This window comes from Lampris incognitus, chromosome 5 (genome assembly GCF_029633865.1).
Source record: "Lampris incognitus isolate fLamInc1 chromosome 5, fLamInc1.hap2, whole genome shotgun sequence".
NCBI classification, from domain to species: domain Eukaryota; kingdom Metazoa; phylum Chordata; class Actinopteri; order Lampriformes; family Lampridae; genus Lampris; species Lampris incognitus.
Window position 1 is genome coordinate 69,585,312 of NC_079215.1, and position 14,395 is coordinate 69,599,706.

The window sequence follows — 14,395 nt, forward strand, 5'->3', positions numbered from 1 at the left end:
GAATAGAGCGCTACACTGCTCTGATGCCCGCAGAGCTCATCTTGACAGTTAATTGGACATAGCAACAGTAAGCAAAGGGGGGCGGGGTGAATGGAGGCTTGTTTCCTTGGTCTTTAACGCTGAGAGCATCAGCTGACAGACTGTGTTGCCATACCAACCTGAGTTTAAAGACGTATTTCTTCTTCTTGTAGTCTGAAGCCACGTCACACACGGCGTCCTTCAGGTTGACTGGCACCTCGTTGTGGTAGGCCACGCCCTGTCCCGCCGTCTTACTGTCCTTATAGAAACCAACCTCCTGGTTGTTGATCACACAGTACACGTTGTGCCATGACCTGCCAATCAATCACACACACATGCACACGCACACACACACACACACACACACACACACATCAGTACATGTATGTCTATCTGCAGACAGTGAGTGTGTTGAGCTCACTGCAGACGTCACAGTGTTGAAAGTGTTTGTGAAGACAAACTTCTTCAGGCTGTAGAGCTGAGCTGGACCTGATGTGACAGGAAACACACATGCACATCCTGTCTGTGAGGCAAGACGCTTACTGCCTGAGCACCATGCTGTCGTTCCTCTTTCTGATTTCCTGTCACATCAAAAACGCTTGAGCATCACATCAACAGCTGGGGTTATTTCTAGACTGGACTTGTAAGGGACACGCCCCTTCACACCATCGCCTGTAAGGGACACACCCCTTAACACCATCGCCTGTAAGGGGCATGCCCCTTCACACCATCGCCTGTAAGGGACACGCCCCTTCACACCAGCGCTTGTAAGGGGCGTGCCCCTTCACACCAGCGCTGGTAAGGGACACGCCCCTTCACACCAGCGCATGTAACGGACACGCCCCTTCACACCAGCGCTTGTAAGGGACACGCCCCTTCACACCATCGCTCTGTCCATTTACACCGCCTTCAGCCAATCAGTGTGTCCCCAGTGTCTACTAACCATACAGTCCATCCACGATCACATCACCTGCCTGTCCACCACCAAACCGCTTATCCTGCTCTCAGGGTCACGGGGATACTGGAGCCTATACCAGCAGTCATTGGGCGGAAGGCAGGAGACACCCTGGGTGGCGTAGTGGTCTATTCTGTTGCCTATCAACATGGGGATCGCCGGTTTGAATCCCTGTGTTACCTCTGGCTTGGTCAGGCATTCCTACAGACACAATCAACTGTGTGCATAACTGACTTGATTTTTATTATGACTAGATAGTCTCTCTGGCATGCCTTGTGTATGATACTCCATGACTTTGTCCTGTTTACTGCTTCATACTATTCTCTTCACTTTATCTTTATACTGCTTATTTGCACAGTTGTCAAGGTTGTCGCAATCCTCATTTCACTGTTGTTGTACATGTACAACAAATAAATCTCTCTTCAATCTTGAACCTCTGTGACCTCCTCCACCTGCTCACTCCACCACGACATAGACACCTGCCTCAGCAAAGCCCCTGTTGCCTCTGGACCAGGGTCTTCGAAAACAGTAACATCAAAGCCAGTACTAAAACCTCCGTCTACAACGCAGCCTGCATCCCTACCCTCCTGTACGGCTCTGAGACGTGGACCCCACATAGTAGGAGTCACATCTAGCATCTTGAGGCCTTTCACATCTACTACCTCCGGTGAATTCCTACACTTATCCTGGGAGGATAGCGCTCCCCAGTCCTCTTCAGAGATGACTGAAGCTGCACTCAAGACCTCCTTGCTAAAGGTCACCTTCGCTGGCTGGACACATCATCAGGATGCCTGGCTAGTGCCTCCTCCCTCCCTCAGCACATGCCTGGCTAGTGCCTCCCTTGGCACATGCCTGGCTAGTGCCTCCCTCACTCCCTCGGCACATGCCTGGCTAGTGCCTCCTCCCTCCCTTGGCACATGCTCTATGGGCAGTTTAAAGATGTAAAGCAGTCTGCAGGTGGTCCAAAGAAGCGCTACAGGGACTACAGTAAAGACCTGGTGAAGCGGTGTGCAGTCAAACCTCATGACTTAGAAGCCAAAGCCACTGCCGTCCACAGGCCCACGTGGCAGGCTGATGTTGCCAGAGTCAGCCAAAACATCGACACAGCCTGCACAAAGGCACATACAGTTGCCATCAAAATTATTCAACCCCCACTGCAAATTAGGTTTACTGGCAAAATTTACAAACTGTCAGCTTTTTGCAATAAACAAATCAAACAGGAACAATTTAAATAGCTCAACACAACTAATATTACAAGCGGTTTCTCCAAATTCAACACAAAATGCCACTTTTAATGACTACTGCAGTCTCAAAATTATTCAACCCCTTCATGACAAGCATCTTTAGTACTCAGTAGAGCGCCCTTTTGCTGTTATGACCTGCTGCAAACATGATGCATAGCCAGACACCAGCTTCTGGCAGCGTTCCTGAGGAATCTTAGCCCATTCCTCATGGGCAATGGCATCCAGTTCCCTAATATTCTTGGGTTTGCGTGCTGCAACCGCCTTCTTCAAATACCACCAGAGATTTTCTATGGGGTTCAAGTCAGGTGACTGTGACGGCCACTCTAGAATCTTCCAGGACTTCTTCTGAAACCAAGCCTTGGTGGACTTTGAGGTATGCTTGGGATCATTGTCCTGTTGGAAGGTCCAATGACGCCCAAGCTTCAGCTTCCTCACAGATGGCATGACGTTTTCTCCTAGAATTTCCTGATACTTGACTGAATCCATCTTGCCCTCCACACGCTGCAGGTTTCCAGTGCCAGAGGAAGCAAAACAGCACCAGAGCATCACCAAGCCACCGCCATGCTTCACTATAGGTAGGGTGTTCTTTTCAGCGTAATGCTTCATTCTTCCTCCTCCAGACATACCGCTGATCCATAGGCCCGAAAAGTTCCAGTTTTGTTTCATCGCTCCACAGAACAGAATCCCAAGACCTCTTTGGCTTATTTATATGGTTTTGAGCATACTGGAGCCGACTTTTCTTGTGCTTTTGGGTCAGTAGTGGTGTATGTCTTGGAGTTCAGGCATGGAGCCCTTCAGTGTTTAGTATGCGCCTTACTGTGCAAACTGCAACCTCCGTGCCTGCTGCCACCAAGTCTTGCTGCAGGTGTTTTGGAGTCACTCGAGGGTTTTTGACCACCTGCCTCCTCAGGAATCTTGTGGCAGCCGTTGATAGCTTCCTCTTTCTGCCACGTCCAGGTAGTGTAGCCTCTGTTCCTTTAACTTTGAACTTGCGAACTATGCTTCCAACTGTATCTCTAGGAACAGTCAGTGCCTTTGCTATCTTTTTGTATCCTTTGCCTTGTTTGTGCAAGGTAATGATCTCTTCTATTAACTTTTTGGACAATTCTCTTGTCTTAGCCATATTTCTAACATGCAATCAAATGTCACCATCAACAAACCCCAAGCCAGTCCAGGTATTTGATGTGTTCTATCTCAAGCACACCTGATGCAAGTCATGCAACTAATGAAGCCCTCGATTAGTTGCATCAGATGTGCTTGAGACAACACCTGATTTGCAAATGTCTGCTCTTATGAGGGATTCTATTCAGGGGGTTGAATAATTTTGAGACTGCAGTAGTCATTAAAACTAACACTTTGTGTTCAATTTGGATAAAACCCTTGTAATATTAGTTTTATTGAACTATTTAAACTGTTATTGTGTAATTTGCTGATTGCAAACAGCTGAAAAAATTTACATTTTGCCAATAAATCTAATATGCAATGGGGGTTGAATAACTTTGACTGCAGCTGTATGAGGAGATGCAATGAGTGGAATAAGCACCTCCATCAGCGTGCCACTGGAACTGCACCACTAGTCACCCAACTCCTGTGCTCCTCCTGCGTCAGTGTGCGGTTACTGCGTCACAGTGTGCGGCTCCTGCATCACAGTGTGCGGCTCCTGCATCACAGTTTGCTCCTCCTGCATCGGCCTCCACAGCCACATGAAGTGGCACCAGCACCACCAGTGCTGACCGCTGCTCCCCACAGTGCAGACGTCATCATCGACTTCAATGGACACCAAAGTATGTGTGTGTGTGTGTGTGTTTATGTGAGGTGTGTGTGATGCTAGCAGTGTGTATGTGTACGTGAGGTATGTGATGTTAGCAGTGTGTATGTGTGTGTGTATGTGAGGTGTGTGTGATGGTAGCAGTATATATGTGTGTGTGTGTGTGTGAGGTGTGTGTGATGCTAGCAGTGTGTGTGTGTGTGTGTGTGTGTGTGTGTGTGTGTGTGTGTGTGTGTGCATGTGAGGTATGTGTGATGCTAGCAGTACGTTTGTGTGTATGTGTATGTGTAGTTCCCACCTCGGAGTTTAAGGGATTAGTTTCTTTACATTCTGGGGTCTGACATTTGCAGTTTATAGTAGTGCTTCCAAGAAGCAGGCGGGCTCTACAGCACCCATGGGCCTGCAGTTGTGCAGACACCCCATGACACATCCCTGAGGAGCACAAACCAGTCCCCAGAAGCACAAGCCAGGCCCACACCCCTGAGGCACACCCCAACCAACAACCCCCAGGCGAAGGCCCAAGGCTCACCCACAGGCGTGGGACCCAAGCCACAAACCTCAAGCACAGACTGCCGGCCTGGAGCCGGGCCCCACAACTGACAGACTGACGCATCGCCAGGCAGAGGTAGGACCAGCTGCACCGCTGCTGGCTAGATGCCCCATCCAGCCGCATGCACCGAGCACACACCCATGTACCTGAATACACCTGACCCACTCCACCTGACAGCAAAGCCCCCAGGGCACTTCCAGTGCCCATGGACAGCCAGGCATTGCCCCACCACCCCTACAATGCCATCACAGAAAACTCACTTAGCGGTAACAAGTGCGACAGTCAACCCCCGCCCCACGACCCACAAGGACGAGCCACCACCCAGGGACCCCGGAAAGCACTTGGCAGTGCTTACCACAGCCCTGCCAGTATACAGCAGGGAGGGCACCACCCAGCACCAAGGACAGAGTGAATCACCTGGGCAGGGGGGCTTCCCAGCCTCCCACCCACCCACACCGACATCCTGCCCTTCCCGCTAGTCTCAGTGTTTAATGTGTGCTTGTGTTGTGTATGTATGTGGAGTTAAAATGGCGGGGTGTGGGGTCATGAGTCATCAAGGCTGATCAGACAAGAACCACTCACACCCCTGCTGTGCAGCCGACCCTGACCTGGCAGTGACCTGGGAGTGACCTGGCAGTGACCTGGAAATGACCTGGCAGTGACCTGGCAGTGAACTAGAAATGACCTGGCAGTGATGTGGCAGTGACCTGGGAGTAACCTGGTAGTGACCTGGCAGGGACCTGGCAGTGACCTAGAAGTGACCTGGCAGTGACCTGGTAGTGACCTGGCAGTGACCTGGCAGTGACATGGAAGTGATCTGGCAGTGACCTAGAAGTGACCTGGCAGTGACCTGGCAGTGACCTGGGAAGGACCTGGCAGTGACCTGGATGTGACCTGGATGTGACCTGGTAGTGACCTGATAGTGACCTGGCAGTGACCTGGGAGGGACCTGGCAGTGACAAGGCAGTGACCTGGCAGTGACGTGGCGGTGACCTGGCAGTGAGTGTTGTTCAGAGCATGGTTTGTGAGGATGGGTCTGTGTGTGTGTGCTAAGCTAGTAGGATTGGATTAAAATTCCAGGACATTATTGAAGTGCAAGCAGGGGCACAAGTATCGTGGTGTGTGTGTTTGGACTACCTGTTTGAGGCCTTCTTGTTGTGGCCCTCCCATTCGTGTTTGCGGTGCAGGAAGCCTTCCAGCTGTGTGGAGGAGGAGGAGGAGTCTTGGGTTTTGGAGGGCAGCGTGGTGGACAGGCTGCCTTTGGTTTGCCTGCCTGAAGTGGGGGAGGGTGGGGGGCTGTTCTCCTCCACACCGTTCACCAGTTCATCTCCCTCTGTGTCCTGCAGGAGAGAGAGAGAGAGAGGGAGAGAGAGAGTGATAGGTTGATAAAAGTGCTGGTCAGCTTGTCAGAAAAGAAGCTATGTGACCCTTCCTGTCAGGACCTGGCATTTCTTTGTGAATTTTGAAACAGACGTTCTGAAACCTCCACCCACTTTCCAAAGTGATTAGCCAGGTGTGAGTAGGTGTGAAGGTGGGCGGAGCTTCAAATAGTCTGTAACTTCTATTCTGTTCATTCTTCACACAAGACGTCCACCAGTGTTGACTTCTCACCGCTCACCATGAAACTGTGAGGGAATTGAACTTCTACTCGACCCTCCCAATGCATTCATGATTAAAGTGGAAACAAGAAACATGAACCTGAAAGCTCATATAAGCCATCATGTTACATGTTAAGCTCACATGAGCCACCATGTTACATGTAAAGCTCACATAAGCCACCATATTACATGTAAAACTCACATAAGCCACCATGTTACATGTAAAGCTCACATAAGCCATCATGTTACATGTTAAGCTCACATGAGCCACCATGTTACATGTAAAGCTCACATAAGCCACCATGTTACATGTTAAGCTCACATAAGCCACCATGTTACATGTAAAACTCACATAAGCCACCGTGTTACATGTAAAGCTCACATGAGCCACCATGTTACATGTAAAACTCACATAAGCCATCGTGTTACATGTAAAGCTCACATGAGCCACCATGTTACATGTAAAACTCACATAAGCCACCGTGTTACATGTAAAGCTCACATAAGCTACCATATTACATGTAGAGCTCACATGAGCCACCATGTTACATGTAAAACTCACATAAGCCACCATGTTACATGTAAAGCTCACATGAGCCACCATGTTACATGTAAAGCTCACATGAGCCACCATGTTACATGTAAAGCTCATATAAGCCATCATGTTACATGTTAAGCTCACATGAGCCACCATGTTACATGTAAAGCTCACATGAGCCACCATGTTACATGTAAAGCTCACATAAGCCATCGTGTTACATATAAAGCTCACATAAGCCACCATGTTACATGTAAAACTCACATAAGCCACCATGTTACATGTAAAGCTCACATAAGCCACCGTGTTACATGTAAAGCTCACATAAGCCACCGTGTTACATGTAAAACTCACATAAGCTACCATATTAAATGTAGAGCTCACATGAGCCACCATGTTACATGTAAAGCTCACATGAGCCACCATGTTACATGTAAAGCTCACATAAGCCACCGTGTTACATGTAAAGCTCACATGAGCCATCGTGTTACATGTAAAGCTCACATAAGCTACCATGTTACATGTTAAGCTCACATGAGCTACCATGTTACATGTAAAGCTCACATAAGCTACCCTGTTACATGTAGAGCTCACATAAGTCATCATGTTACATGTAAAGCTCACATAAGCCATCGTGTTACATGGAATGCTCACATAAGCCACCATGTTACATGTAAAACTCACATAAGTTATCAGTTAAGATGTTAGTCATCAGTTATCAGGTAAGATGTTAGTTATCAGTTATCAGGTAAGATGTTAGTCATCAGTTATCAGGTAAGATGTTAGTCATCAGTTATCAGTTAAGATGTTAGTCATCAGTTATCAGTGAAGATGGAAGTTATCAGTTATCAGTTAAGATGTTAGTCATCAGTTATCAGTTAAGATGTTAGTCATCAGTTATCAGTTAAGATGGAAGTTATCAGTTATCAGTTAAGATGTTAGTCATCAGTTAAGATGTTAGTTATCAGTTATCAGGTAAGATGTTAGTTATCAGTTTTCAGTTAAGATGTTAGTCATCAGTTATCTGGTAAAATGTTAAGTTATCAGTTAAGATGTTAGTTATCAGTTATCAGGTAAGATGTTAGTCATCCGGTAAGATGTTAGTCATCAGTCATCAGGTAAGATGGTCACTTGATAAAATGAAACACAGGGACAGTGGGAGTCTTTCCTTCTCTCAATACCTGACATTCTGTTTCGTTAACATGGCAAACATAGATAATGATGGTTCAAACAAATCGGTGTTCGACAACAACCAAAGTTATGTCCACCTACCCACAGTGCCCCCAGCAGCATATCTGCTGTCAGTGCATTGCCACTGCTTTATTCCTGCCCAGTGCGAAAACCACAGATGAACAAACAGACCACGACTATACACAGTGTCCACGAGTGGTTTTGATTAGTCCACGACTATGCACAGTGTCCACTAGTGGTATTGATTAGTCCACGACTATGCACAGTGTCCACTAGTGATTTTGATAGTCGATTACTTGACTGGTCTGTGAAACCCCTAGTGAACGCAAGCCTAAGTCGATATTCTGTAAAAGTTGTACACTCAAGACCAAGTACGACTTACAAAAACTTTACCAAACGGTGATACTTTGAATAAAAGTCATCAGATTATTGTCAAGAATAATTCTGACAATGATAATGAATGGACTTTTGAAAGCAGCTTCAGTCAGACAGTATCCCATCAGACCAAGAAGCAAATCTCCTAGATCAGTTTGAGATATCTAGTGTTCACCGTCTACACTCCAAATTATGTGTCAGTAAGTAAGTGACGGGGTTCTGACTGAATGAAACAGATGAACTGATCACATAGTTAAGAAGTAACAGTACTGTGTTACCTTGGGAGAGTCCTGATCAGATGGAAATCCATTCTGAAGGATCAGCTCCCCTTCCCTGAAGAGAGAGAGAGAGAGGGAGACAGACAGAGAGACACAGACAGAGAGATGAGAGAGAGACAGACAGACAGACAGACAGACAGACAGACAGACAGACAGACAGACAGACAGACAGACAGACAGACAGACAGACAGAGAGTTAGCACCATACAGAATGGACTGGACCAGGCTGGATCTTGACATGCCACTAAACCAAGTCATTGTGTGTTAAAAGCAGAGCTAACAGTCCATTAGCAGCATAACACTGAGGGGTCTGATGTGCGTCTCTGAAACGTAGCAGAACTTGTACATACATGTGTCTCTGAGATCACTGAGGGGCATTTCAATTCAAGTCAATTCAATTCAGTTTACTGGCATTAAAAACAATGTGCAGGCACCTGTTAAAAATGAAATGAGGGCTGTGGCTTCAGCAAACAGTGCAAGACAGTCACAGACAAACACAGCAAACACAGTACAAGATATACACACATGAAGACCAAAAGCTAAAATAAGTTAAAAAAGAGCTGGAGTACAAAATATTTAAAATATCTACAGACATTCAGTGGGTAGCCAGGTTCAGGTGGGCAACAGCTTGTAGAAAGAAGCTGTTTTTGAGCCTGGTAGTGCGGGCTCTGAGGCTCCTGTAGCGCCTCCCAGAGCACAGGGGGGAGAACAGTCCACGGTTGGGGTGGGTGGGATCTCTGCTGATGCTCAGACCCATTCGAAGGCAGCGTTTGTGATAAATGTCTTTTATGGCTGGGAGCTGGGTACCGGTGATATGCTGGGCCGCCTTGACAACCCGCTGCAGAGCTTTCTGGTCTACTGAGGTGCAGTTGCCGTACCACACTGAGATGCAGATGGTCAGGATGCTCTCTATGGTGCAGTGGTAGAAGTTGGTGAGAATTTTGGGGGGTAGACAGGCGCTTCTCAGCCTCCTCAGGAAATGCAGGCGCTGTTGGGCCTTTTTCACAAGGGCCTGGGTGTTTAATGTCCAGGAAAGGTCCTCGTTGAAGTGGACTCCAAAGAATTTAAAGCTGGAAACACGCTCCACTTCCACCCCATTGATGTGTATGGGGGAGTGGCTGCAGCTTCTAGACCTCCTGAAGTCCACAATCACCTCCTTCGTCTTCTGCAAATTGAGGACAAGATTGTTGGTAGTACACCATGACATGAGGTGCTGAATCTTGTCCCTGTAGGCCGTCTCGTCATTGTTGGTGATACGGCCAATGACTGTGGTGTCATCTGCAAACTTAACTATGTGTAAGTTCAAATGTGTGATTTTGCAACTTTGTGATTTTGTAACTGTGCTTTCTAATTGCTGCTGCCTATCTTGGCCAGGTCTCCCTTGAAAAAGAGGTTTGTAATCTCAACAGGATCCTCCTGGTTAAATAAAGGTTAAATAGAAAATGAAAATAAATAAATTAACTATAACATTTGAAGGGTGAGTTGGCAGGCTGCTGTGGGTAAAGAGGGAGAAAAGGAGGGGGCTCAGAACACAGCCTTGAGGGGCACCTGTGCTGAGGTTCAGGGTGGAGGAGGTGTGGTCACCTAACCTAACAGACTTAGGTCTGTTGGTCAGGAAGTCCAGGATCCAGTTACAGAGGGAGGGGTTGAGGCCAAGGGAGAGGAGTTTGGTGGTTAGTTTGGCGGGGATGATATTGTTGAAGGTAGAGCTATAATCTATAAACAGCAGCCGGATGTATATGTTGTTAAGTTCAAGGTGGGTCAGAGAAAAGTGCAGGGCAGTGGCAATGGCATCCTCTGTAGACGTTCTGGTATGGTAGGTGAACTGATGTGGGTTGAATGTGGGGGGGATAATGTTCTTGATGTGAGCCAGAACCAGTCTTTCAAAGCACTTCATGGCAATGGGGGTGAGTGCTATGGGTCGGTAGTCATTCAGACATGTGGATGTTGGTTTCTTGGAGACAGGAATGATAGAGGTGGTCTTAAAGCATGTCGGGACTATGGATTGGGACAGTGAGAGGTTAAATATAGTTGTGAAGACCTCAGCCAGTTGGTCGGCACATTCCCGGAGGACCTGACCCGGTATGCCGTCCGGTCCGGCAGCCTTCCGTGTGTTCACTCTGCGCAGTGATTCTCTGACCTCTGCGACTGACAGACTGAGCACCTGGTTTTCTGGGTGGCTGGGGATTTTTGTGGCCGGGTCAGTATTGTCCTTGTTGAAGTGGGCATAGAAATGATTTAGCTTGTCTGGCAGGGAGGCATCATGGACAGTGGGACCGCTATTGGAGTTTTTGTAGTCTGTGATAGACTGAATGCCTTGCCACATTTGCCGAGGATCAGAGTTATTGTGACAGTGGTCCTCTATTCGTAGGGAGTATTTATGTTTGGCTGTTCTTATGCCATTTTTGAGGTTGGATCTGGCCGTGCTGTAGGCCTCACAGTTACCTGACTTGAACGCTGCATCCCGGACTTTCAGCAGCTGCCGGACCTCACTGGTCATCCAGGGTTTCTGGTTTGGAAAGGCGCAGATTGATTTTGTTGTTGTGACACTCTCAGTGCAAAAGTTAACGTAGGCTAGTATGGCAGATGTCTGTTCATTAATGTCTATATGGGAGCCATGGGTAGCTGAATGTGCAAAAATACTCCAGTCTATGTTGTCGAAACAGTCCTGGAGTTCAGAGACTGCTCCTTCTGCCCAGACAGTGATTGTCTTTACTGCTGGCTTGACTCGTTTTATTAGGGTTATGTAGGCTGGGACCAGGAACAGGCAGAGGTGGTCAGAATGCCCCCGGTGGGGGCAGGGAGTAGCTTTTTATGAGTCCTTGATGTTTGTATAGAGATGGTCCAGGGTGTTTTGTCCCCTAGCGGGGCAGGAGACATGCTGATGGAATTTGGTCAATACAGCCCTGAGGTTAGCCTGATTAAAGTCACCACCTATGATAAAGGCATTGTCTGGGTGTTGGGTCTGTTGTCTGCTGATGGCACATTGTAGCTGCTTAAGTGCTACCTTAGCATTAGCATGTGGGGGGGGGGGGATGTATACAGCGGCGATGGTAATGGCCGTTAGCTCCCTGGGCAGGTAAAAAGGCCTGCACTGAATCATAAGGAGCTCCAGATCAGCACAGCAATGCCTTTCAACCATCTTTATATTGTTGCACCAAGAGTTACTGACATAAATACTCAAACCTCCTCCGCGGGTCTTGCCGGAGTCCGCTGTCCTGTCGGCACGTAAGGCTGTGCGGCCCGCTAGCTCGACTCGAGTCGCCATGTTGCTGTTGAGCCAAGTCTCCGTAAACATCAGCAGACAGCAGTTCTGCAGCCTTTTCTGAGAGGACAGCCTGAGTCTCATCTCCTCCATGTTGTTAGCTAACCACCGGACATTAGCCATGAAGATGCTGGGGAGGGAAGCTTTGAAGGGAGCGCTACTTAGCTTAGCATGTAGCCCGCCTCGCTTCCCCCTCTTCTGTTCACGTTGCCGCCAGGGGGCAGCGTTTCCACTGCGAGGCCGGTGAGCGGATAATATGGATGGGGAGTTGTCCGTGATGGTGGAGGGAAGTGAGTAATCCGTTCTGAGGTTTAACAGGTCCTGATGGCTGTAGAAGAGCTCAGGACGACCTACACTTGTAAATACACTTCACACTAACGTATAAACACGTTTTAGTTCCTCTGCTGCTCTCCCTGAGGTTTCTTCCTAGTGTTTCTCCCTGTTAAAGGTTTTTTAGGGAGGTGTTCCTCATCCGATGAGAGGGTCTAAGGACAGGATGTTGTGTTGCTGTTAAGCCCACTGAGGCAAGTTTGTAATTTGTGATATTGGGCTATACAAATAAAATTGATTTGATTTGATTTGAAACAACAAAGAAAACACAACCCTGAACAGGGAGCCGCAGTAGCCGCTGCCTCCAGCGCGCCGCCATCTTGGATTTTTGAATGTGAAAACCACAACCTTGCTTCCTGGTGTACCGCTACACACTCAGCGGGCCACACGGACTCAGATTGCACCGCACTAGAACATGTGACCAACACCGGTACACACAACCACTGTAGGGAAGCCCCGGTATGCCGTATAAAGATGGCGGTAAACGGACTGTCTACTGGTGATGTCGCCGGCACTTTTCTGCTTCTTCAGAGACACACAGAAGGTGTCTTCAGAGACACACAGCAGACTTCTTCAGAGACACACAGAAGGAGTCTTCAGAGACACACAGCAGACTTCTTCAGAGACACACAGAAGGAGTCTTCAGAGACACACAGCAGACTTCTTTAGAGACACACAGCAGACTTCTTCAGAGACACACAGAAGGTGTCTTCAGAGACACACAGCAGACTTCTTCAGAGACACACAGAAGGTGTCTTCAGAGACACACAGCAGACTTCTTCAGAGACACACAGCAGACTTCTTCAGAGACACACAGAAGGTGTCTTCAGAGACACACAGCAGACTTCTTTAGAGACACACAACAGACTTCTTCAGAGACACACAGCAGACTTCTTTAGAGACACACAGCAGACTTCTTTAGAGACACACAGCAGACTTCTTCAGAGACACACAGCAGACTTCTTTAGAGACACACAGCAGACTTCTTTAGAGACACACAGCAGACTTCTTTAGAGACACACAGCAGACTTCTTCAGAGACACACAGCAGACTTCTTCAGAGACACACAGAAGGTGTCTTCAGAGACACACAGCAGACTTCTTCAGAGACACACAACAGACGTCTTCGGCAGACGTCTTCAGAGACACACAGAAGGTGTCTTCAGAGACACACAGCAGACTTCTTCAGAGACACACAGAAGGAGTCTTCAGAGACACACAGCAGACTTCTTTAGAGACACACAGCAGACTTCTTCAGAGACACACAGAAGGTGTCTTCAGAGACACACAGCAGACTTCTTTAGAGACACACAGCAGACTTCTTCAGAGACACACAGAAGGTGTCTTCAGAGACACACAGCAGACTTCTTCAGAGACACACAGAAGGAGTCTTCAGAGACACACAGCAGACTTCTTTAGAGACACACAGCAGACTTCTTCAGAGACACACAGAAGGAGTCTTCAGAGACACACAGCAGACTTCTTCAGAGACACACAGAAGGAGTCTTCAGAGACACACAGCAGACTTCTTCAGAGACACACAGAAGGTGTCTTCAGAGACACACAGCAGACTTCTTCAGAGACACACAGAAGGTGTCTTCAGAGACACACAGCAGACTTCTTTAGAGACACACAGCAGACTTCTTTAGAGACAAACAGAAGACGTCTTCAGAGACACACACCAGACGTCTTCAGAGACACACAACAGACGTCTTCGGCAGACGTCTTCAGAGACACACAGCAGACTGCTCCGTCTGACGGTGACTGATGGAGTGCAAACACTACAACACACATATAGACACAACGATGGAAATTGTTGTTTCCCTGCCATTTGTTTTCTACCTCTGAAGTTGCACATCCTCTTCCTGGAGCAGGACACGCTCTGGGGTCGGAGGTTGTCTCCTCTTCTCCTCCTCCTCCTGCTGTCTCCTCACCTCCAACAACTCCAGCTGCAACAACAAGAACAACAACACACCAGGACACACGGTACTGTTATCAGCGTGCACCAGCAGGACTGGTGCATATGGACTAAATCCAACGTCACCATGTTTATGACCAAGTACCTCAATACTGGTGTTGTAGAGGTACTACTGGTGCTCTCACAACACATTTACACAATGTTGTAGAGGTACTACTGGTGCTCTCACAACACATTTACACAATGTTGTAGAGGTACTACTGGTGCTCTCACAACACATTTACACAATGTTGTAGAGGTACTACGGGTGCTCTCACAACACATTTACACAGTGTTGTAGAGGTACTACTGGTGCTCTCACAACACAT

General features: G+C 47.8%; 1 protein-coding gene and 1 long non-coding RNA gene across 5 annotated transcripts in view; one reads left to right on the top strand and one right to left on the bottom strand.

Moving 5' to 3' along the window:
* LOC130113313 (uncharacterized) overlaps positions 1–14,395 on the top strand; it is a 33,888-nt gene that overhangs the window by 14,323 nt on the left and 5,170 nt on the right. The window lies entirely within an intron of this gene.
* The window catches only part of LOC130113312 (spectrin beta chain, non-erythrocytic 1-like), a 126,507-nt gene that overhangs the window by 9,889 nt on the left and 102,223 nt on the right, over positions 1–14,395 (bottom strand). For all 4 annotated transcript variants that reach the window (XM_056280895.1, XM_056280898.1, XM_056280896.1 and 1 more), the window contains 4 exons: positions 13,952–14,058; positions 8,516–8,570; positions 5,673–5,875; positions 159–332 (listed from right to left, as the gene is read on the bottom strand). In XM_056280895.1, the coding sequence (XP_056136870.1) occupies positions 159–332; positions 5,673–5,875; positions 8,516–8,570; positions 13,952–14,058 (539 nt within the window). The remainder of the gene's footprint in view (positions 1–158; positions 333–5,672; positions 5,876–8,515; positions 8,571–13,951; positions 14,059–14,395) is intronic.